This window comes from Camelus bactrianus, chromosome 7 (genome assembly GCF_048773025.1).
Source record: "Camelus bactrianus isolate YW-2024 breed Bactrian camel chromosome 7, ASM4877302v1, whole genome shotgun sequence".
Taxonomy (NCBI): domain Eukaryota; kingdom Metazoa; phylum Chordata; class Mammalia; order Artiodactyla; family Camelidae; genus Camelus; species Camelus bactrianus.
Window position 1 is genome coordinate 83,630,456 of NC_133545.1, and position 25,405 is coordinate 83,655,860.

General features: G+C 47.5%; 2 protein-coding genes across 3 annotated transcripts in view; one reads left to right on the forward strand and one right to left on the reverse strand.

Annotated features, from left to right (window-relative positions):
• Positions 1 to 10,548, reverse strand: part of NPC1L1 (NPC1 like intracellular cholesterol transporter 1) — a 25,935-nt gene extending 15,387 nt beyond the window's left edge. The window contains exons 1-9 of one of the 2 annotated variants that reach the window (XM_074367724.1): positions 10,347 to 10,548; positions 6,162 to 7,714; positions 3,979 to 4,079; positions 3,397 to 3,569; positions 3,051 to 3,179; positions 2,477 to 2,659; positions 1,788 to 1,902; positions 1,529 to 1,656; positions 175 to 312 (exon numbers count right to left, since the gene is read on the reverse strand). In XM_074367724.1, the coding sequence (XP_074223825.1) occupies positions 175 to 312; positions 1,529 to 1,656; positions 1,788 to 1,902; positions 2,477 to 2,659; positions 3,051 to 3,179; positions 3,397 to 3,569; positions 3,979 to 4,079; positions 6,162 to 7,477 (2,283 nt within the window). In that variant the 5' untranslated portion in view covers positions 7,478 to 7,714; positions 10,347 to 10,548. Of the gene's footprint in view, positions 1 to 174; positions 313 to 1,528; positions 1,657 to 1,787; positions 1,903 to 2,476; positions 2,660 to 3,050; positions 3,180 to 3,396; positions 3,570 to 3,978; positions 4,080 to 6,161; positions 7,715 to 8,738; positions 9,022 to 10,346 lie in introns of those variants that run through there. The other variant, XM_010969744.3, reaches the window with a different exon arrangement.
• Positions 1 to 25,405, forward strand: part of OGDH (oxoglutarate dehydrogenase) — a 349,298-nt gene that overhangs the window by 219,447 nt on the left and 104,446 nt on the right. The gene's annotated exons all lie outside the window — the stretch shown is intronic.

Genomic DNA, 25,405 nt, shown 5'->3' on the forward strand with positions numbered 1-25,405 from the left:
TGGAGTTGGACAGACTGCAATCTCAGCCGCCCGCTGTGCTTCAGCAGCTGGACCTGGGCAAGCTCGAGACCCCTCCGACGACGGGCAAGGTGAGGGTCAAGGCTGAGTAGATCCTCCTGCCCCCTGACCCCAAGTGGTGAGAGGTCCCCCAGCTGCCCGTCTCGCCCCACTCACCACGACCACGCGGGTGACCCGGTGCAGCAGGAGCGGGGCGTAGACCTTGCGGAAGAATCGGAGCAGGAGCCCCTCGTTCTGGCTGGGCGGGGGCAGCTCCCGGGCACGTTTGCAGCAGCAGATGTCCATTCGGGAGGCCTGGAAGGAGACAGGCAATCAAAGTGGCCCCAAAACAGGGGAAAGGGTATAGCTCAAGCGGTAGAGCGCATGCTCAACGCGCAAGAGGCCCCAGGTTCAATCCCCGGTACCTCCTCCAAGCAGAAATCAACGAAGAAACCTAATTACCTGCCCTTCAAAAGACAAACAATACGAGGTAGACCCAAAACCGATCCCGGGGACCACCTCCCTCCTGTGGGAGTGCCACCTTCTGCAGGTGTCCTGTGCCACCACCGCGCAATGGAGACAGGCCAGTGTGCTGTTTTCTTTGTCTTTGTTGCTACCTTGATTAAAATACCTTTGAATTTTGCACCATCCTAGAAACAATAGCTCCCTCCCTGTCAGTCTTTCATCTGTATTTTATTTCGTGACTTCGTGTACTTTAGGAGGTTTGATCATATTCTCCCCAGTTACCAAAATGAGATTACTGTTCTACGGGACATCAGGGACATTCCAGCACATGGTTCCTGCGCTCATCCCCACACTCTGAGCCTTCTCCGCAAAGTGAGGTCGAGACAGGGAAGGGGCAGGGCACAGCCATTCAAGGAACAACACAGCAATTAACATCAGGATGGCTGAGAATTCAACCCCCAGGAGGCCTTGAGGCTCAAGATGGTGGGAGATTTGACTTCCTTGAGCTTCATTACACGCCCATTGTAAGATATTAACGTGGTGAATAACATGCCCACAGGCGCCATGGCAGTCCCAAGGCTAGCCACAAAAGGTCAAAGAGTGGGAAATGGTCAACTTCCTGGGAATCCCAGCGCCTTCCCCAGGGTAGTTAGACTGGTCCTTCCGCTTATTAGCATATGAAGCTACGAAGCCCATAAAAACTGGCAACACTGCCCCTCACCACCCTTTCTGTCTCCCTCTTCAGAGACGGCCCGCACTCTGTGGAGTGTGTACCTACTTTTACTCTAATCTGTGCACCCAACCCCCACACCTCATGGCCTTTCTTTTGCCTTTTGATGTATCCCTCTAAATAAATCTACCTTTACTCAGCTGTGGCTCGCTCTTGAATTCTTTCCTGCGCGAAGCCAAGGACCCACACTTGGCGGGACACATCCTGGGGGCTCAACCAACACCTGAGACACGGCCCTCCTTCACGCCCCACATCTGTTTTTCCTGCATCAAGGTCACACTATCCCTGGCCAAGAGGGAGCTGAGGGCAGATCCACAGATGCTCCACTGCCCCTACCTCCTGTCTCCTGCTGTCGAGGGAGAGCAGGGCCACGAAGGCCGACATCTGCAGCAGGAAGTCCAGAAGCACCGCAAAGCCGGAGGTCAGGGCGAAGGTCCGCACAGCTGGCATGGGGGTCAGGGCTCCTGGAGGCATGGGGGGTGGCAGGGGTGAACCTCAGGGCCTGCTCAGATGGGTGCAGAGGAAAGGGGGCTGCCTGCACTCACTGCCCCCAAGGACTCCCAGTGCCGGGTGGGGACGGGCTGCCCAGGCTCACCTAGGAAGAAGCAGACGGCCTCGGAGAGGCTGCAGAGCAGCATGCTGGGGGCCACTCTGCCCAGGGCTCTGCCAATGTGGGCCTCCCGCTCCTCCCCAGGCCTCCGAGGCAGCCTCTGTGTGGGGACGCCAGGGCCAAGGTCAAGATCTGGCCAAGGGCTCTGTCCCTCGCAGGCCAGCAGGGAGCTCCTCTTGCTCCCCTAGGCACAGCCATCACCTGGACACCCAGCAGGGCCTGAAGAACTGGCCCCACCTTCCCCACTTGGGAGCAGATCCTGCTAACAGTCTGTTCTGCCACATCTTCCACTTCTGAAGATATGGCCCAGAGAAATGCTCAGCATGTTTTGGAATGTTCATACCATCCTTACTCTGACACATCACTGGAACAGGAGAGGCTAAATAGATTCTGACTTGTGCTTCCGTGGAATGTTACTTAGTAGAACAAAGACAGAGGTGGCTCTGTGTTCTCTGTGTGTGACCGTCTTACGAGATAGCATGTGGGGCAGATTGGGAGCAAGTTCAGGTGATAAATGCAGTATGTGTGCAGATAAATAAAGCCAAAGCTACAGGAATTGTACACACGGACGTTAGTGCGGAGGAAGAGGCTGCGGGAAGCCCAGCAGACCCACGCAGGGCTGCGCCCGGGTGTGGAGTGGGGGTTGGGGGCCTGCAGAGCTCCTGCCATCTCACCTGGTACTCGAGAACAAAGATGAAGATGTTGTCGGCCCCCACGGCCAGCACCAGGAAAGGCACCACTTGCAGGATCACCAGTGAGGAGGGGATTCCCAGGTAGGAGAAGAAGCCCATGGAGGCCACGACTGCTCCCAGCACCACGGCCACGCCGCCCAGGCCCAGCGTGGCCTTGGAGTCCACCTGCGATGGGACCAGGCTCAGCCCCCCGGCTGCAGGGCTGCCTGACGCGCCCCCAGCCCGAGTTAGAGGAGGGGGTGGGCAGGCTTGCTCCCTGCCTCTGCATTTTGGTAGCTCTGCAGAGTAGTCCTCCCAAGAGGCCCCCATGAGCCTGCCCCTTCTTCCTGGAGAGCACATTGTAAGACAATTTAAATATTAGCCTTGCATTTGCATAAGTAGGGGCGTGGTCAGGGAGCATAAGGAAAACTCGCGTAATCTTTTCAAAGAGAACACTTCAGGCAGCATCACCCTTTGGGGAAGCCACTCTGAGCGGGGTCCATGGAAGGCAGGTTGGGAAGGTTCTAGAGGCCGTGATGGGTCAGCGCACCCTCGCTGTGCCCCTCCCGCATCTCACCGGTACTCGGCGCCAGCTGGAGTAGCTGCCCAGGGCCAGAGAGATGTACAGAAAGATGACAAGGTAGCTGACCGCGAAGATGGGCAGGTCCTCAGCTGTGGTGCTGTTGATCTCATCCTCCAAGGAGCGCTGTGGACACACACCAACCAGCCCCACTGACCCAAGAACAACTCACTGTGGACCCCGGCAAGGCTGCAAGAACGGCTGTCACCTCACCCCCTTCTCCTGGGCAGGCGGCCGCTGGCCCAGGGTCACTCAGAAGGCGCGAGGGCAGGATGGGGACACAGGATCCCACCCAAAGCCACCTGAACTGTCTCCCCAGAGCCCGAGATCCTGCAGCCCCTACCTCGGCCATGAACGTGACCTGGAACACACCAGCCGTCCGACGCTGGAAGGCTCGCATCTCCTCCAAGAAGCCCTTCTCCCAGAGCTTAGCCTGGGCCAGTCGAGGGTCCCCAGAAGGGTAATTGTTGATGGAGAAGGTCATGATCAGGGCCTCTGCCTCAGAATAGTCCTTCCCTGGAAGGAGAACGGCTCAGCTACCCTCCAACAGCACCTCTGCTTCCCTCCACAGACTCCAGCCTCACCCCTGTTTCCCCCTCCTGCCTCCAGCCAGACCCCTGCCTGTCCTCCCCAACTCTCCTCCTCCAAGTCCTTGTCTCATGCTACATCCCACTTCCCTCTCTCAGCCAAAGGCAAAGCCGGTGGGCCCAGGCACAAAATCAGAGAATTTGAGCAGGGCTGGGAGAAGATGGAGAAGGTGGCAGAGAAAGGAACTAGGATGGGCAGGTCCGTGGACCCCCAGGAGTCCCCCAGCAGCGTAGCCAACCCCAGGCAGTGGGAAAGCCCACCACCACTCCCGCCCTCCTGCCCATTACTCCTGCCTCGTATTTCCCCTCGTTGGCTTCCCAGGGGGCACCTGGCTTACCTTTGTAGCCCCCCACGGCAAGGAAAGGGAAGATGGGTGCACCGTAGTCAGCCATGCAGCTCAGGGCCAGGGCTGTGCCATCTTTGAAGGTGAGTGGGGCACTGGAGGGAGAGGAAAGGAACTTTCCTGAGGCCACTCCCATCACCACGGCCCCAGCACCCACCCCAGGGCCCCAGCCCCATTGCCTGACCACGTAGTCAGATCATTTCTCCTGACCAAATCTCACTTGGCCCAATCCAGCGTGAACTGGAGCTCCCTGACCAGGGCCAAGGAGCTCTGTCTTTCCACTCACTCCAGACTGACCCTCCCAGCTCCACCATCATCTCCTCCCAGAGAGGGCAGGTGGGTGAGCATCGTACGTGCTTCCCCGGGGTGGGGGCCAGAGTCTGGCACAAGCCCCCAAGTCCTAACCACCAACCGCCAACAGAGCCTCACAGGCCTCATGCTGCCCTCCGCCTCCTCCTCCTCCCTCCAGCCCAGAACCCTCCAGGCCTTGAACTTAGAAGTCTTTCTTTGCTGTGGACAGCTTACCAGCCCTGAAACCTTGGACAAGTCTCCAGGCCCTCAACTGAGCCCTTTCTGCAAACACATCATCGTGAGTGAGCGCATCCATCAGTCACCAGCTGTCTGGGAGTGCTGATTGGCGTGTGACCTTGAGCAGCTCACCATACCCTTCTGAGCCTCAGTTTTCCTGTCTCTGAAATGGGGATAATCGGGCCACCCAAGAGTTGTTGTGAGCACCCAAAATCAAAATAAAGCCAACTCGAGGCCTGGAAACCTGGGGTCAGAGCTTCCGCCCTGACCTGCCAGTTCTGAAGGCCAGCTCTGGAGCCAAGGCACAGACAAGGAGGCAGCCCAGACTTGGTTAATCTGAAGGGTGGGAGCCCTGGCTCTCTCATCTAATCCAGGGGTTCTCACTGTGGCCTGGGGGCCTCGGGAACCCTGGAGATCCTCTCAAGGGCCTGCAAGGTCAAAGCTATTTCCATAATAACACTAAGATGCTGTTTGCCGTTTTTACCCTCCTTCCAGGCTAAGGAGTACAGAAAGTTCACTGCCATGGCTTCAAATTTCATATTGCAGCTAACATTTAAGAAAAGATCTTAATCTTGCTGTGTTTTGGTGAAGTATCAAAGAAAACCCACAATTATTTGGAAAGGCTATTACAAAGCTCCTCCCTTTTCTGGCTACGTGCGTGCGGCCAAGCATTTTCACTGCGGTTCAACCAACAGGCCAAATGCAGAACCAGATGCCAGAATCCAGCATCTCTTCTAAGCAAGATGCTAAAGAGATTTGCAAAGATGCAAAACAATGCTACTCTTATCACTTATTTTTTGTTTGGAAATACAGTTATTTCCCCCAAAAATATGCTATTTGTGTCAACATATAATGGGCTTTTTTTTTTAAGAATTAATAAATATTTTGGAATTTCTCAGATTTTCTGCCTCACGTCAATGTCGGTAGATACAACCTCTATCTAAACAAGAGCTCTCTGGGTTCCTTGGTCTTTTCTCAGAGTGGGAAGAGGCCGTGAAACCAGGCGTTGGAGGACCTCAGAGAGCCTTGACGCCTGTGAACCTGCCCTACTCCAAACTCAGAAGCTCTTGGACCTTCCCTCTTGGCCCCACAGCACAGAAGCTTCATTGGCATCCTGTTTGCACCACAGCAAAGTGGATGCAGCCAGGGACCGAACCCTAAAGAACATGAGGGTGTGTGGCTGAGGCCTGCCCAGGGCACCTGGCCCAGGCGAGCAGGACCTGAGACCCGCCTCAGCCCCTGCCTTGGCCCAGGGCACCCCATGGGCTACCTATGGCCCTGCTGACCTGCACCCAGGCCAGAACAGAAGCAAAAAGTAAAACAACGAAGCAGACCCGTGAGCAGGGCCATCAGATTGCTCTGTAACACTTAAACCAAGAACACACAAGGATGAGCCCAGCTATGTCAGGAGCGCTGCTAGAAGAGCATATGGAGTCTGTGACGGTCCTGTGCAAATTGGCTACAGTGAGCGAGCATGCACCCCATTGAGGGAGTGGGGACCCGAGAAGGAACGTGGGGAGAAATGACACATCACAGCCCCTGTGATCGAGACGCGGTGCCACACAGGGGCCCTCAGGCTGGGCTGTGTACCTGGCCTGGGCTCCAGGAGGCCCACGCCGCCCCCCAGCCCTGCACCCTCGAGCACTCACTTGACGCAGTAGAGAAAGTGGTCCCTCCAGTCCACCTGCGCGGTCTGCCCTGACAGCGTCTGGTTGGCCGTGAGCAGCAGGCGCGTGTGGTTGCTCTGGAAATACTGCACGAGACTGTTGATGCAGCAGTCGGAGAGACTGGTGTTGTGCGGGTTGAGGGGGGCGTAGCAGATGTCCTGCAGGGAGATGTTGCGTTGCTCCTCCGGCGCCCACACCTGGAGGTGCCGCAGCTTCTCCTGGAGATCCAGCAGCTCCAGCAGCAGGTCGGTGGACAGGATCCCACTGAAGTTCTTGGGCCCCAGCAGCAGGGAGTTGTACCTGTAGCTGGGCCGGTTAGGTGCCGTCAGGAACACCTGGTTGGTTCGAAAGAAGGGCCCGAAATACTTGTCGTGGAATGCCTTCTCCTTCCGGGCTTGGCTGTTGGGGGCCGACCACAGCTCCACAGGGTCCGTGGTCAGTTCTATAAAAGCCAGTCCCCCTGCCAGACACACTACCACGACGATGGACACCACCAGGATGGTCAGTGGCCACGAGGCCACCCATGTGCCCCAGCACTGGAAGCACTGGCTAAGGAAGGTGTGGGTGGAGAGGCTGAGCCTGTTGGCGAAGCTGATGTCTGCCTTGTGGTTTGGCGTCTTGCCCTTGCCCTTGTCATTGCCCTGGCCCTTGCCCCTGCAGGAGGCCAGGTGAGGCCGCACGAGGAAGACAGTGAGCAAGGCGAGGGCGGAGCAGAGGATGATGATGAGGACCAGGCTACCTGCCATCCGGCCCAGGTAGAAGGTGGAGTCCAGGGCCTTGGGCTGGGCGATGACGGGACAGGAGGCGGCGCAGTCCTGGCAGGAACAGGCCGATGTGCCATCCCCCTGGGACTGGTTGCAGGGCACAACCTCCCCATTCAGAGGCTGTATCACGCTCCCTACGGCCTGGCTAGGCTCCCACAGGTGGAAGGCGATGTCCAGGGGTGCCAGGCCGTTCCCTGTGTCCCCCTGGAAATTGAGCCAGCGCTGGGCATTGCAGAGGGCGGAGCCGTAGACACCGCACATGGAGCCCACGGCCAGCGCGGCAGCTGCGGGGATGCGCACCCGGCTGCAGGAGTCGTAGGTCTGCTCAGCGAAGCTGCGCTGGTAGAAGGCCTCATAGGCCACCACCGCCCGGAGCTGGCTGTCCCCCTGCTCCACCACACGGGTCACGTTGATGAAGAGGCTCTGGTTGGGGCTGCAGGTGTTGTGGCAATGCAGGCTCACGAAGTTGTCAGAGCAGGAGGGGCAGCGGGTGAGGAGGGCCTTGGTGATGCTCAGGCTCGAGTCCAGGGACATCAGCTGCTTGGGGGAGCAGCAGGCGTAGGTGGTGTTGGGGCCGGTGTAGAGGCGGGGACAGACGCTCTGTAGGAGGACCAGGTGGTCCCCCGTGACGTGGCGAGCAGGCGTGTTGGACAGGCAGGACACATTGGACAGTGAAGCCAGGCTCCCGGACAGCTCCGGGTTCTTCCCGCACTCGTCATAGAAGGCGCAGTAGTGGGCCTGGTGTATGGGCGTGTACAGCTCGCTCTGGGCCTGCGGAGCAGGACAGCGTCACCACGCGCCCCAGCGCACACAGCACCTCCCAGTAACTGACGAGGCAGCGGGCAGCCAGGGAAGGTGCAGGGTCAGGAAGGACGTGGCGGAGGGGCGGGGGAGGTGGGCAGGCCGGGCATCTCCATGATGCCGGGGGGCCCGGGGAGAACACTGGGGGAGATGGGGTGCCGGAGCGGCACATGGGGCTCCTGGAGGAGTCTGCGAGTGATGGACGGATGGTTGCAGCCAAGCCTTCACCCTGGGTGACAGGGTCACTGACGAGAGGGGACCCGACAGATCCGTATTTAGCAGGGTCACACCGGAGGGTAAGGAGACAATTGGTGAGAACAGGGCCGCCTAGGAGACCCCAGAGGCCACTGTGTGGTCCTGCTGAGAAACAACGGCCCCCGGATGGGTCGAGGGCCGACTCCATGAGGCCGTGTGGATGCCAGGCTCTGCTGCACACCATGGCAGTCGGCTGCCACCATGCCCAAGCTGCAGGTCACACCTAGGGACCCAGGGCCCCTCCTCCCCGGGCAGAGCTTCCCCTGCCCTCACCTGCTGGGGGCCAAAGCCTTTATCCACCTCCCCAGATGTGCAAATGAGCAAGAAACGTGAGAGGCAAGAGCCCCAACCTCCTCCCAACCCTAGATGCTAAATCCTCATTAGGTGATTCTCCCCTGGAATCCACCCCACCGCACTCAGGACTGGATCCCCCTTCAACCTCCCACCAGCCAGCCATCTCAGGCCAGGACGTCCCCAGAAGACCAGGGACGGGAGGCCCTGGTCACACCCGGTCCAGCTGCCCCTCCCCAACCCTGTGACCCTCTAACCCCGTGACCTGGAGACTTGGGCAGCCCAGGACCCTCGACCCCCACCCCTCCTCTAGGGAGCCTGGGGTCCCTCATCTGTCCGAAGACCATCCCCCAGACCCCAGGCCCTCCCTCACTGTCGCCAAACAGCTCGCTGCCCAGTACCCTCGATGAGGGACAGCAGAGGAGTTGACAGAGGCCCTGGGACTCACCGAGTGCAGGAGCAGGGCCCAGAGCAGCCAGTCCTTCAGGCCGGCCACTACCATCCTGGCACTGGGAAGGGGTCAGAGGGTAAGTGAGGCCAGGTCTTGGGGACAACCAGAGACAACCAAGGGCTGGCTCCTGGCAATACAGAGCTCACTTAGGCAGTACATATACTAAAACTGGGGACACAGTGCCAGGCAGCCTCCCTACCAGGCACAGCATCGCCTGATTGTGTTGAGGACCAATGGGGCTGAGCCCTGCACCTCCCGGGGCTCCAAGCTCGTTAATGATCCACTTCCCTGTCCCTCCCACCTTTGGCCCCACCTTCTCAGATGAGCCTCCAGGGGTCTCCCCTTTATCCACTTCCCAATGTGACTAACCCCAGAGAGCTGAGTGAGCCAGAGATCGACAGTGAGCTCCCCACATGGCCTCTGCGGCAGGAAGTACCAGCCCGGGGAGACTTGGGAGACAGGGAGACATGGGTGGGCCTGGGCGCTGGCCCTCTGGACCTCAACTTGCCCCCTCCCCATGACCCCCAGCCTCAGATCTCTGCTCTCCCCACTCCCCTCTTGGGTCCAGGCCAGCTCTGGCTGGGACACACCTTTGCTCTGTCATCCTTAGCAACAGTTGTTAATTAATATTAACAACCCGATAACAGAGGGGACAGTTAGAGGTGGAGTGACGCAGCAGGGACAGCAGTCTCCTCCTCTGGGTGGAGGGGGGAACCAGCTCACTGGGGTCTGACGGTGCAGAGACTCCGGATGTGAGAACCTTAGCCTCACTCTTCACCAATCCCTTATGTCCCTGCCAGGGTCAGTCCCCACCAACCAGGGAAGTGCTTCGTGTCTGGGAGTCCCAGGCGAGCAGCCCCGCCTCCCCACAGCCCAGGTGCACTGCACTCACCTTCTGCTCCGTCCAGATAGGAATCTCCGAGGCCTCCCTTGGGCTCTCCCTACCACCAGAATGGGCCAGACCTTGGCCCCTATGCCAAGGCTGAGCTGATAAGGGCAGCCCACAGGGAATATCTCTCATGTGGCCACCTGCCAAAGGCAGCTAGCTACAGGAAGGCAACTGCTATCTCCCTGGTGTGGTGTTTGTTTCATGGACCCTGGCCTGACTCAGAAGGAGTCACCTAACACATGCGGGGGGGAAGAGAGAAGCCGAGAGGATGGGAGCCAGACGCCAGTGGGGGATGCCAGGGCAGGCTCAGGCGGACCCCTGGGCCCTGAGTCAGCCGTGTTCGAGAGGAGAGTCAGCAGCCCAGGGCCTGCCTGTGTGCAGTGACCCCCACTGGGCACCTTCCAGCCCCGCCCCCGTATGCCCTGGCCGGCACATGCTAAGACTCCAGCCCACACTTAGGATCTCTGCCCCATCTCCGGATGTCTTCCCCCAGAAGCAGACCCTGAGCGGGAATGCCAGTGCAAATCGTTCATTTGGAAGGTGACCCCAGATGGCACTGGAAGGCAGCAGGGATGAGCCAGGGGATGGAAGCAACCAGAGCACACTGAAGGGTGGGCTCCGGCTGGGGCACCTGCAGGCTCACAGGGAACCTCCAGGACATGGGGGAACGTGTCCCACAGGGTCCCTTACAGGGAACTGGGGTGCAGCGTGCTTACCCATCATCTCTTTCGGTTGCTGGTTGAGGACACTGCCTGCAGCTTCATCCCCAAGCCCCCTGGGACGTGTGGAGCCGGGCCCCTGCTGCAGGGCCCCCAGGGACACCACTCTGACCTAGTCTGTTCCCAGGGGAGGCGCACAGAGATGGAGCCCAGATGTGGGGTTTCTGGGGTCTTCTCTGAAACACGCACAGGATGAGAGCAGCAACATCCAACTCGGGGTAAAAGAGGAAAACTCTCAGCCACAGTCTCATTATCTGGCTCCCCCTGCTCTTGGGGTCCCCAAGGCCACGCCCCAGGCACAGACTTCAGTTGTAAGCACTTCAGTTGTAAGTATACATACACCCTTTTTTTTTTTAATTTTAGAACTTGTCAAATAAGGAAGCTGTCGATTTGAAGAGGAGGGGAAAAGGAAGTTTATTTTTAAAAATAACTTCTACAGGAAAACAGCCAAAAAAGGCGTCTAATGCACATTCTGCCTCCCCTCCCGCAGGAAGGAAGGGGTTGGAAAGACACCCTGGGAGACCTGGTGCTGACCTGGGAGGGCTCTGCCCGCGCTCCGAGTTCCTGAATTCTACACCTCATCGCACGTACAAGGTGCCACTTGAAACGTGTATCAAAACCCTTCAGCCAAAAGCAGTTTTCCAAAACTGAAGACCCATGGAGAGATGCCCTTAGACAGCTTCCGACCGTGGAATGCCCACGCTGACCTTGGTCCCTGTGGGAGGAACGCGGGGGGTCCGTGCTTAGACCACCCACCATGGAGCCACCCCGTGAAGGCACTGAGCAGGGGCAGGAAGGCACAAGTGCCCCTCCAAGGAAGCGTTTATGTTACGGCTCATTTAGTGTTGTTCTCCGATCACGAGATCGAGGATGATCAATCGAACTTAACTTACAATTAATATTCCGGCATGACAATGGAAAACACTTATAAGAACTGCTGTTTTCATGTTTAGTAACTTTAAAAAAAATCACCAGCTTTTATAGAAATGCCTTCCAAACGATGATCAGCAGCTATAAAACACTGGGGAGCTCCCCAGGAGGGGCTGCTGTGTCCACTCAGGTATCCCACTTTGTCTCCTGACTTTTAACACAGACTCAATACTTCCTTCACTCTCTGACTAGCACGCCTGTCACTGGGCTGTGTCCCACAGAGAGATTGATCATTACTGTCCTAGTGACAAAGGTGGGGCTGGTTCCAATATTTCATTATTGTAAGTTTCTGGTTAATGTCTTTGTGCCTAACTACATTTCCTCTATTCTGTGTTTATCTTCCTTAATCCAGGATTCTAGAGATGCGATCGGAGTGGTAAAGAGTATCACGTTTATGACCCTAAGTGCACAGTTCATCAGCTCTTCCTTTGGGCTAATCTAATCTAGGATGTACTGAGTAATTATCAGATTCTTGCTGATCTGTGTCTGGCAAAGTGTTCAGATAGTGGACATGCATGGATTCCCCAAGGCTTGTGATTCTTTTCACGACACCAACAATAACCAAAAGTGCCAAGTCACCAGCCTGGCCATCACTGTGTGTTACATCTGTTGTCAGACTTTACAAATTTAATAACTGGAAAAGGATGCTTTGTTTTCGATTTTCCTTTGTTACTACTGAGACTGAATATGCCTGAGCAGTCCCCGAGAGGGAACTGGAGCTGAATGCTGTCACTGAGCTCAGGAGGCGGTGAGCAGAGGCCAGCTGCCAGCTTAGAAGCCTCCTGGGGTCAGATCGGGTAGGTGCGTGGCGGACTGAGGACCCCTCACTGGCTTGCTGCTCTGCTCCCAGGGAGCCTACAGAGTTTGCAGTCTGGGCTGAGGTCAGGGTAAGGCAGTGATGCTCCAGCCGTCACTGGCCCAGGCTGTGGCACTTGGCTAGGCATGTGTGTGCAATGCTCTGACCAGCAGGGATGTGAACAGTCTATGGTAATTCCGGTTCACTGGGGTAACCAGCCTCCAGATTGAGACATACAGTTTGGTCACCTAGAGGTACCTTTCATTTTCCTTGCCATCAGAACCTAATTCTATTTGGTAAAGGGATGTGTCCACAGTCCAGGCGAGAGACGTTGCTCCCTGCTCTCCCAGCCTCCTTTGCAGCTAGCAGTGGCCCTGTGATCCTGTTCTGGCCAATGTGAAGTCTTCTTCTTCAAAAAAAAAGAAACACAAAATTTTGAGCAGTCTTATGTTTACAGAAAAACTAAGAAGCTATAGAGTTCCCACAGAACCCTTTATTCTCCCAACAGTATCATCTATTATCAGCATCTTGTTTCAGTCTGGCTCATTTATTGTAATCGATGAGCCAATATTGACATGTAATTATTCCCAAAAGTCCATAGTTCACATTGGAGTTCACTCTGGGTGTTGTACCTTCTACGGGATTTGACAAATAGGTATTGACATGTCTCCACCATCATAATATTATGCAGAATAATTTCCCTGCCTAAAAATACCCTGTGCTCCACCGATTCATCCTTCCCTCTCGCCAAACTCGTACTGCTAAAAACCATGGCTCTTTGTGCATACGTATTTTGTGTTCATAAAATACGTGTAACATAAAATTTACCGTCTCGTCCATTTTTAAGTGTACGGTTCAGTGGTATTAAATACATTCACATTTTTGTGCAACCATCACCACCATCTGTACTCTTAACTCTTACCATCTTGTAAAACTGAAATTCTGTACCATTAAACATGGATTTCCCATTCTCCCCTCCCACAGTCTCTGGAAGCCACCATTCTACTTTCTGTCTCTGTGAATTTGACTACTCTAAGTACCTTATATAAATGGAATCATACAGTATTTTCTTGTTGTTACTGGCTTATTTCACTTAACATACTGAGTTCAAGATTCACCCATCTCAGAGAGGGTGGATATAGCTCCGGGGTAGAGCATGGGCTCAGCATGCACAAGGTCCTGGGTTCAATCTCCAGTACTTCCATTTAAAAAAAAAAAAAAAAAGAAATTAAAATAAATAAATAAATATCCCTTCCCCCCACCCCCCAAAAAAAGATTCATCCATCTTGTAGTATATTGCATGATTTTCTTCTTCCTTAAGGCTGAATACTATTCCATTGTATGCATATACCATATTTTGTTTAGCCATCCATCCATCAGTGGATAGACCCTTGGGTTGCTTTCACTTTTTTGGCTACTGTGAATAATGCTGTTATGAACAAAGGTGTACAGTATCTTTTCCAGACCCTGCTTCGAGTATATACCCAGATGTGGAATTATGGGACCATATGGCAAAGACAAATTTCATATGATATCACTTATATGTTGAATGAAAAAAAATGGCACAAATGAACTTATTTGCAAAGCAGAGACAGACTCACAGATACAGAAAGCAAGTTTATAATTATCGAGGGGAGAGGGATAAACTGGGAGTTTGAGATTTGTAGACACTAACAACTACATATAAAATGGATAAACAACAAGGTCCTACTGTGTAGCACAGGGAACTGTATTCAATATCTTGTAAGACCTATAATGATAAAAAATATGAAAAGAGTATATACGTATGTACATATAACTGGATCAGTATGTTATACACCAGAAACTAACACAATGTTGTAAATCAACTACACTTCAATTTAAAGAAATAGAAAGTGTGTATAGAACTGGGTCATGTATGAAGCTTGTATGTTGACTTTGTAACCTGCAATCTTGCTGAATTTATGTATTAAGTTCTAAAGGTATTCTTGTGGAATCTTTAGGGTTTTCTACATATCAGATCATATTATAGGCAAATGGTGATCATTTTACTTCTCCTTTTCCAATTTGGATGACTTTTCTTTCTTTTTCTTGCCTGATTTCTCTGACTAGAACTTCCAGTACTATGTCGAATAGGAGTGGAGGAAGTGAGCATCCTTGCCATGTTCCTGATCTTAGAGGAAAAGCTTTCAGTCTTTCACCATTGAGTACAATGTTGGCTGTGAGCTTTTCACATAGGACCTTTATTGTGATGAAGTTTGCCTTCTATTCCTCATTTATTGAGTGTTTTTATCACAAAAGCATGTTGGATTTTGTGAAATGCCTTTTCTGTATCAATTGAGATGTAAGGTGGGGTTTTTTTCCCCTTCACTTTTTGGATGCAGCATATTAAATTGACTGATTTTAGTATGTTGAACCATCCTTTCATTTGACAAATAAATCTCACCTGGTCATGCTGTACAATCCTTTTAATAGGCTGCTGGATTCTGTGTGCTAGCATTTTGTTGAGGATTTTTGCATCAGTGTTCATTAGAGGTATCGTTTTGTAGTACTATCTTGCTTCTTTGTCTGGCTTTGGTGTCAAGGCAATGCAATGTTTGGTAGAATTCACCAGTGAAGCTGTCAGGGCCAGGACTTTTATTTTGGGGGAGTTTTTTTATTCTGCTTCAATCTCCTTACTAGTTTTCAGTCTATTCAGATTATCAGTTTCTTCATGATTTAGTCTTAGTAAATTTTGTGTTTCTAGGAATTTATCCATTTCATCATGGCTACCCAATGTGTTGGTATACAATGGTTCATAGTACTCTCTTATAATCCTTTATTTATGTAGAATTAGTAGTAATGTCCCCACTTCAGTTTTTTATTTTAGTAATTGGAGCCCTCTCTCTCCTTTTTCTTATTCCATATGATTAAAAGTTTGTCAATATTTTTGATATATTTAAAAAACCAACTTCTGGTTTCATTAATGTTCTATTCTTCATTTCATTTATCTCTGCTCTAATCTTTATTATTTCCTTCCTCCTGTTAGCTTTGGGTTTAGTTTTCAGTTAGTTGGTTCCTCTTTTTCAAATTCCTTCTGTTGTAAAGTTAGGCTGTTCATTTGAGATCTTTCTTGTTTTTTTGACGTTAACTGTTTATGGCTATAAATATCTCCTTAGAACCAATTTCACTGCATCACATAAGTTTTGGTATGTAGTGTTTTCATTTCACTCATCTCGAATTATTTCCTAATTTCTCTTGTGATGTGTTTTGTGAATGATTGGTTGCTTAAGAGTTTAAGAATGAATGTATAGTTTCCACAAATTTTCCAGTTTTCTTTCTGTTATTGATTTCTAACTTCATCCAGCTGTGGTCAGAGAACATACATCCTATGATATCTATCTTTTCAAATGTTGAGATGCAGTCTATGGCCTAATTTCATTTATATTTGAAAAGAATGTATCTTTTGTTGTTGTTGGACAGAGTGCTCTGTATATGTCTGTTAAATCTAGTTGGTTTATTGTGCTGTTCAAGTCCTCTGTTTCCTTACTTACCTTCTGTCCGGGTGTCCTAGCTATTATTGAGAGTGAGGTATTGAACTCTCCTACGATTATTGTAGAACTTTCTATCTCTCCCTTCAATTCTACAAGTTTTGTTTCATAGATTTTGATGGTCTCTCATTAGGTGCAATGTTTATACACACTTAGTTTTCTCCTATTGAACCTTTTATTAATATACAATGTCCTTCTTTGACTCCTGTAAACGTTTTGATTTAAAGTCTATTTTGACTGGGTTGGGGACGGTAGAGCTTAATTGTGGAGTGTGTGCTTAGCATGCATGAGGTCCTGGGTTCAATCCCCAGTACCTCCATTAAAAGTAAATAAGTAAATAAATCAACCTAATCACCCCTTCAAAAAAAATAAAAAATAAAGTCTATTTTGTCTGATATTGGTATAGCCACTTCTCTTCGGTTATATTTGCATAGATTATCTTTTCCCATCCTTTCACTTTCAACCTGTGGGTATCTTTGGAGCTCAAGTGTGTCTCTTGTAGACAACATACAATTGGTTCATTATTTTTTGTTTTGTTTTTTCTTTTTCTTTTTTGTTGGGTCACGTTTTTTTAATCCATTCTATCAATCTGTGTCTTTTCATTGGAGAGTTTAATCTATTTACATTTACATTAATTACTAATAATGAAGCTCTTCTGTCATTATGCTCGCTGTTTTCTCTATGCCTTGTAGCTTTTTGTCTCTCATTTCCTGCATTACTGTCTTTTTTTGTGTTTAGCTGATAGTGAAGTGTTAAAATTCCTTTCTCATTTCCTTTTGTGTATACCCTATAGCTATTTTCTTTGTGGCTACATGGGGATAACATTTAACATCCTAAAGTTATAACACTCTAATTTTAATATACACCAGCTTAACTTCAGTAACATTAAAAAACTGCTCCTTTACAGTTCTGTTCCCAACTCTTCCAGTTGCTGATGTCACAAACTTACACCTTTATATATTGTGCATCCAAATACATAAACTAATAATCATTTTGAATGCATTAGTCTTTTAAATTACATAGAAAGTGAGATTTGGGGTTACAAACCAAGTTACAGTAATACTAGCTTTCACGTTGGGTTTCTTTTTTTTTTTTTTTTTTGGTTGTTGTTAAATTTATTTTTTCTTAAATCATGTAGAAAACAAAAAGTGTAGTTATAAATCATTGTTAGAGTGATATAGCCTTTTGGGGGGAAATCACTTATTTTATTGAATCTTTGCTCAAAAACAGCTTTCTTATATCCCAGAGACCTATGTCTCTGAGACATATGCCTAGAAGGCCTTCAAGGGACAAGACTGGGCCACAATTCAACCTTGTGTCAATGCCCTCCACTCACCTTTCTCACCAACGCCTAAGCCAAAACTTCCCTTCATGTCAACTGCCCAGGAGAGAGCAATCCTTTATTACCAACAGAGTGAAATCTAGTGGAGTCTAAAACAACTGACCACTCAGTGAGGACAAGCCTGAGAAGGTCTAAGAGAGACAGTCCTCACTCTCCTTGTGGGCAGAGACAGGGCTGGTGGGTTGAGCTGCAGGAAGTGGGGGGATGGCCATGTCATGCGTGGTCAGGGGCTGGCTCCAGACCGGCCACAGCATCTCTCAGCTTCCAGTCTGACTGTGGAAGTCTTAGCTCCCGATGGTCCAGACCATGCAGAACAGCCACTGTCTCCCCTCAAAAGGTCCAACAATGAAGAAATGCATCAGGCCAGTGGCTGTGAGTTCCTCTCCAGCTGAATGAGAGTTTGGCTGTGCGTCTTGATGCGGTCATGGTCTGCGTCAAGGTGGCCAAAGATACACTCCTCCTGCTCCTCTTCTATATAAAATTCTAAAGGAAATGTAAAGCTTTCAGGGAAGGCCTACCATGGCTTGATCTCCATGTCCTGAACTGCTCCTGCCCGAGGCTGAATGAGAGTAAGTTCAAGCAACTTATGAGAACAGGACTTACAAGAAATCCCCAATGATATAGTTTTTACAGTTGCCCATGTATTTACCTTTTCTGACATCTTTATTTCTCCATACAGCTTTGAGTTACTGTCTAGTGTCTTCATTTCACCTTGCAGGACTCCCTTGATCATTTCTTGCAGGGCAAATCTAATAGTTACAAACTCCGTCTAGTTTTGTTTATCTGGGAATGTCTTAATTTCTCCTTCACTTTTGAAGGTTAGTTTTGCCAGAGACAGTGTTCTTGTTTATAGCTTTATTCCTTTTAGCACTTCGAGTATATCAGCCCACTATCTTCTGGGCCCTAAGGTTTCTGATGAGAAACTTGCTGATAATCTTTTTGAGGATCCCTTGTATGTGACAATTTGCTTCTCTCTTGTTGCCTCCAAGATTATCTCTTTGGCCTTTGTTAATCTGACTACAATGTGTCTTGATATGGGTATGAGTTCACCTTACATGGAGTTCATTAAGTTTCTTGAATGTTTATATTCATGTCTTTCATCAACTTTGGAAATTTTCCACCATTATTTTCTCTACATCTTTCTTTATTCTCCTTCTGGGACTCCCATAATGCATATGTTTGTATATTTGATAGTGTCCTACAAGTCCTTCAAGCTCCATTTGATTTTATTGAATATTTTTTTTTCTTTTTATCAGACTTGATAATCTAAGCCCAGAGCAGAAGCTAGGAAAAATTATTACATTCAAAAGCAGCTGTGTATAAAGGGATATTTAGAAAGCCATATGCACACATAGCACAAGACACATACCCAGGGAAGACTGGCAAAGACCTGAAGCTTTCACCCTGGGCTGATGCCTAGCCTCAGAGCAAGCCTACATAAATATTAAAGGAGAATCCCAGCACAGAGCCAATCTGAAAAAAATGGGAGAGGTGGAGTGTTTTGTTGGTTTTTCTGTTGTGTGTGTGCACATGTGTTTGTATGTTTTGTTTGTTTAGCTCCTGGCATTCCAGGAAATCTCTGCCAAAACATTGGCTAATCAGGAGCTAAAGGAAGCAGAGACTTCAGTAAGCACACACAAGTAATAGACTTGGCAAAAATAGTTTGTAAAAGTGTCGAAGTAGACTACTATAGCCCTCAATAGTAAAAACATAAACCGAAAAAGCAAATGCTGGGGAAGAGGGAGAACCTGATTTCCAGAGTTATCACATTATAATAATCAAATGCCGTTTTTAACAAGAAACAATGATAATGCATGCTAAGAAACAAGAAAATATGCCCATTCAAAAGAATAAAAATAAATTGACAAAAACCAACCCTGAGGAAGCCCATAGACAAACTCTTAAAACAACAGTCTAAATATGCTCAAGAAGTCAAAGGGGAAAAGGTACAAAGAACTAAAGGAAATCATTTTAAAAGTATGAACAAAATTCTATTATCAACAAATGGAAAATCTAAAAAGAAATCCTGTAGCTGAAAAGTACAATAACTAAAATGAAAAATCCACTAGAAGGATTCAACAGCAGATATGAGTAAGCAGAAGAAATAATCAGTGAACTTGAAGATAGAGCAATTGAAATAGTCATCTGAGGAGCAGAAATTCTAAAGTATGGAAAAAAATGAAAAGAGACTAAGAGAATTTAGGACACCATCAAGCAAAGCAACATATGCATTATGGGATTCTAAGAAAGAGAAGAGAGAGAGAAAAAGACAGAAAGATTCTTCGAAAAAGATAATGGTCAAAAACTTCCCAAATCTGATGAAAGGCATGAATCATGAGTGTCAAGTAGAATAAACACAGAGAGACCCACACCAAGATACACTATAATCAACTGTCAAAGGCCAAAGATAAAGAGATAATCTTGAAAACAACAAGAGAGAAGTGACTCATCATGTATAAATTTGCTTCACTAAGATTATCGGCTGATTTCTCATCAGAAACCCTGGAGTCAATAAGGCAGCAGGCATTATTTGTTTCAAGTGCTGAAGGAAAGTAACACCAATAATACTATATTGGTCAACATTATCCTTCAAAAATAAGGAATAAATTAAGAAAGCTGAGGGAGTTCATTACCACTAGACCTGACCTACAAGAAATACTAAAGGAAGTTATTCAGGCTGAAGTGAAAGGGCACAAGACAGAACTCAAGAATGTTTTAAAAAATTAAGATCCCTGATAAAGAAAATACATGGGCAAATATAAAAGCCAGTTTTATTGCAGCTTTGGTTTGTAACTCTCTTTTTAATTTTTCTACATGATATAAGAAACAAATACATAAAAATTATAATTTGTTGTTACTGGGGAAACACTGTAAAAGATGTAATTTGTGACGTCAGCAAGATAAAGGGGAGATGAAGTCATATAGGAATAGAGTTTTGTATTCTTTGAAGTTATTATCAATTTAGATTAGATAGTTATATCTTAGGATGTTAAATGTAGTCCGGACAGTATCTACAAAAAAAAAAAAAAAAGGTATACAAAAGGAAACAAGAAGGGAATCAAAACATATCATTATAAAAAATAAACACAAAGAGGGCAATAATGAAGGAAATGAGATGAAAAAAGCTATAAGACGCAGAAAACAAATGGCAAAATGGCAGAAGTCCTTCCTTATCAGTAATTACTTTAAGTGCATATGGAGAGGGGAGGGTATAGGTCAGTGGCAGAGTACATGCCCAGCATGCACAAGGTCCTGGGTTCAATCCCCAGTATCTCCATTAAAGATAAATGAATAAATAAAAACCCAATTACCTCCCCACCAAAAAATAATTTTAAAAAATTTTAAATGCATATGTGTTAAACTCTCCATTCAAAAGTCAGAGATTGGAGAATGGATTTTTCAAATGTTCCAACTATATGCTATCTATAAGAGAATAACTTTAGATAGAAAGTAAGAAAAGAAAGTAAAAGGATGTAAAAAGATATTCCATGCAAATAGTAACAAAAAGACAGCACAGATAGCTATCCTAATACAAGACAAAATAGACTTTAAGTCAAAAACTGTTATAAGAGACAAAGAAAGACATCATGTATTAATTAAAGGGTCAATTCATCAAGAAGATATAATTATAAACATATATACAGAAAACAACAGAGTCCCAAATTATATGAGACAAAACTGTACATAACTGAAGGGAGAAATAGACAGTTCTATAATAATAGTTAGAGACTTCAATACCCCACTTTCAATAATGGGTAGAATGCGCAAACAGAAGATCAGTAAGGAAATAGGGGACTCAACACAATTAACCAATTAGAACTAACAGACATGAATATACAACTCTATGCAACAATAGCAGAATACACATTTTTCTCAAGTTCACATGGAATATTCCCCAGGATAGACCATATGTTAGGCCACGAAACAAGTCTTAATCATTTAAAATGATTGAAATCATCAAAGTATCTTTCCCAATCACAATGGAATGAAACTAGAAACCAAGAGCACAAGGAAACTGAAAAATTCACAAATTTGTGGAAGTTAAACACACACTCTTAAATAACTAATGGGTCAAAGAAGAAATCACAAGGAAAATCAGAAAATACTTTGAAATAAACAAAAATAAAAACACAATTTACTGAAACTTAAGAGATGCAGGGAAACCAGTACCAAGTAGAATATTTATAGCAACAGATGCATACATTAAAAAAGAAGAAAGAGCTCAAATCAACAGCTTAGCTGTACACATTAAGGAACTAGAAAAAGCAAAACAAACTAAACCCAAAGCTAGCAGAAGAAAGGAAATAAGAGGAATTAGAGCAGGCACAAACAAAACAGAGAACAGAAAACAATAGAGAAAAATCAATGAAACCAAGAGCTAGTTTTTCAAAAAGAAACAAACAAACAAAAAATTGATACAACTTTAGCTTGACTAAGAAAAAAAGACCAATATCCCTTAAAAATATAGATGCAAAAGTCCTGAATAAAATACAAGTAAGTCAAATCCAACAGCATATTAAGAATATTACACATCATGACCAAGTGACATTTATCCATGAATGCAGGGGTGGTTCAACATGTTACAAAATCAATCAACAAAATACGTCTTATTAATAGAATGAAGGGAAAAAGCCACAAGATTATCTCAACTGATGCGTATAAGGTATTTGACAAAATCCAACACTCTTCATCATCAAAAACACTCAGAAAACTAAAAAATAGAAGGGCACTTCCTCAACATGATAAAGGGCATTTACAAAAATCCCACAGCAAACATTATACTCAATGGTGTAAGACTGAAAGTTTTCCCCTGTGATCAGGAAGTAGACAAGGATGACTTTCACCACTGCTATTTGTTCTAGCCAGAGCAATTAGACAAGAAAAAGAAACAGATGATATCCAAAGTGAAGAAGAAGAAGTAAAACTATCTCTACTCACAGATGGTGTGATCCTATATACAGAAAATCCCAAAGAATCTACAAGAAAGCTACTAGAGCTAATAAACAAATTCAGCAGAGTTGCAGAGTACAAAATCAGTTGCAAAAAAATCATTTGCATTTGTATATACTAACAATAAACAAACTGAAAAGAAAATTAAGAATTCCATTTGCAATAGCTCCAAAAGAATAAAATACTCAGTAATAAATTCAACCAAGGAGGTGAATAACCTGTACACAGAAAACTATAAAACATTAAAAGAAAAGAAATTAAAGAAGTGGTGATCATCTTGTATTATATAAAATATCAAATTACTATGTCATGCACCTAAAACTGATGCAACATTGTAAGTCAATTATACTTCAATAAAAACTAAATCAAACCAAATAAAAAGAAATTAAAGAAGACACAAATAAATGGGAAGACATCCCACGTTCAAGGACTGGAAGACTCAGTGTTGGTAAGATGTCAGTACTACCCAAAGAGATCTATAGATTCAGTGCAATTCCTATCAAAATCCCAAAGACACTTTTTGCAGAAATTCATATGAAAACTCAAGTGGCTATGAATAGCCAAAACAATCTCAACAAAAAAAGGACAAAGTTGGAAAACTCATACTTTCTGTTTCAAACTTACGACAAAGTTACAGTTATCAAAACAGTGTGGTACTAGACTAAAGACAGACATACAAGGGTGGAGAAAAGACTTCAGCAAGTGGTGCTGGGAAAGCTGGACAGGTGCATGTAATTCAATGAAATTAGAACACACCATACACAAAACTAAACTCAGAATGGCTTAAAGACAAGACACTTATAAACCTCCTAGAAGAAAACATAGGCAAAACATTTTCTGACATAAATTTTAGCAATGGTCTCTTAGGGCAGTCTACCCAGGCAATAGAAATAAAAGCAAAAATAAACAAATGGGACCTAATTAAACTTATATACTTTTGCACAGCAAAGGAAATTATAAACACAACAAAAAGACAACCTACAGAATGGGAGAAAGTATTTGTAAATGATGAGACTGATAAGGACTTAATTTCCAGAATACACAAACAGCTCATACAACTTAATAACCAAAAAACAAACAACCCAATCCGAAAATGAGCAGAAGACCTGAACATGTATTTCTCCAATGAAGACATACAAATGGCCAATAGCCACGTGAAAAAACGCTCAATGTCACTATCAGAGAAATGCAAATTAAAACTACAATGAGGTTATCACCTCACATCAGTCAGAAAATGAATGAATTTCTGATACATGCCACTACCTGGATGGACCTCAAAGCCATTATGCTAAGTGAAATAAACCAGACACAAAAGGACCAATACTATACGATTCCACTTATATGAAGACCCTAGAATGATTAAATCCATAGAGACAGAAAGCAGAATGGTGGTTGCCAGGGGCTCGTGGAGTGGGGTCATGTAAATCAATGAAATTAGAACACACCACACACAAAAATAAACTCAAAATGGCTTGAAGACTTAAACATAAGACAAGACACTTACAAACATCCTAGAAGAAAACATAGGCAAAATTTAATGGGTACAGAGTTTCTGTTTGGGAAGGTGAAAAGGTTCTGAAGATGGTTGGTGGTGATGGTTGCACAAGAATGTGACTTGTACACTTGAAATAATTAAGATGGTAAATTTTACGTTATGCATATTTCACAACTTACAAAAAAAGAGGGCAGGGCAGAAGACGGAAGAACTTGGATCCCTAACAGCACTAGGGTGATGCCCGTCCACATCTGCAGCCATCTAGCTCCCATTGTTCTGACTCTCCTTCATCTGCTTTCTCTTACCACAGATGTACACACTCCTAAGGAATTCCCTGCCCTCTCCCACAGGGCTCTCAGCATCCCCTCCCTTCCTGTTGCATTGCAGGGCCATTTGCAGCCGGATAGCTCCTCGTTGTGGGAGCTGCCCTGGGCGTTGTAGGATTTAGCAGCATCTCTTGCTTCTGCCCACTAGATGCCAGTATCCATCCCCCAGATATGACAATCTAAACTGTCTCCATCCTTGCCAGATGCCCCACTGGGGCAAATTGCTCCAGTTGAGAACCATCGCCCCACAAAGCCTTTGCTAAGCCAGCTAACCTGCTCACTGCTCTCACATGCCCTGGGGATTCCTTCCTCCCAACTCTGTTGTGACCACGCAAAGGCCCCCTCCAGGTCTTCCCAAATCCTGCCTGTCCTCAGGTGGTGAACTCCCCATTGGTTGTGGGGACTTCGCCCACCATCCCAGGCCCACGTAGGCTCTCCATGCCCCAGCTGTCACAGCATTTGGCCTTTCCGTTGCCTTGTGTATGTGGTTGACTCCTGGGGGTCGAGAGTCTGGTTCCTGGGGCAGGGGTCCTTGCACAGATAAGGGTCCAATCTATACATTTCAGTGAATGTTTGAGATTGTCTTGTCCTGGAGCTCAGCCACAGTCAGGATGCACTGATGCGGAAGCCAGAAAGCTCAGGGCTGCCTGGTCCTTTGTTCCCACCCCGAGTGGCACAGCCACCAGCACCTCGGAAGCCTGCTCCTCCAGCCCACTGCTGACGAGGGGAAGGGCCTGCAGGCCCACGGGGAGGGTGGGCCAGACCTACCCCCGGTCTCCACCCCCAGGCGCAGAGGGGACATGGAGGGAGTGTCCAGCCTGATGTGTAGGGGGTAGAGTCCAGCCTGCTAGGCACAACCTTTCCTTCCACTTTTAACTGGGACTAGTGCTCAAAAGCCTCAGACAGGAGAGCGGGTTGTGAAAATGAGTTGCCCCCAAGGTACCAGCAATGCTCTCAGGGAAAAGCTTTTAATGAGCACCAGTGAGTCCCTGTTGAGCCCAGGAAAGAACCAACACGGTGTCTGCCTCTGAGAGCTCCCAGACCAGGGTGGAGAACGGGCCCCAGACACAAGCCTAACTAGGTCAAGGCAGTATTAGAGACAAGAAAAGAAATAGATGCCCAGCCCCAGGCTGGGAGTCCGGAAGTCTTCCTGGAGGAGGCCATGACCAGGCAAGAAAGGTTCCACACTCTAGGGTTGCCAAATTCAGCAAATAAGGAGGAAGACGCCCGCTAGATTTGAATTTCAGATAGACAACTAATAATTTTTGGGTATATCACAAATATTGCAGGGGACATACTTAGGCTAGAAAGTTACACACTTCATCACTGCCCCTCACAGAGGTAGATCAGACTCATGGAAGGGGTGGGACAGGGCTGGACCTTGGGTTCCAGAGCAGGAACTGATCACTGATATGAGCACACTCCTACTCAGCCATTTAGCCTGGGTAGCACTAGGCTGGTTTGTTACTGTCTCTCAGCGTCAGTTTTCCAGTCTGTAAAATGGGATGGGCATGTGGACATGAAAGCTCGCCTCTCAAGGGCCGGTCTGGGGTCCAGTGGCATCGGACTCCCTCAAGAGAGAGGTTGTTGGAAATGCAGACTCTCAGGCCCTGGCCCAGCCTGCTGGATGAGACCTGAGTTCTAAGAAGTCTCTGAGATCTGGGTGTGCGTTAACGTTTGAGGGGCACTGTGTGCAGAGCCGCCCTGC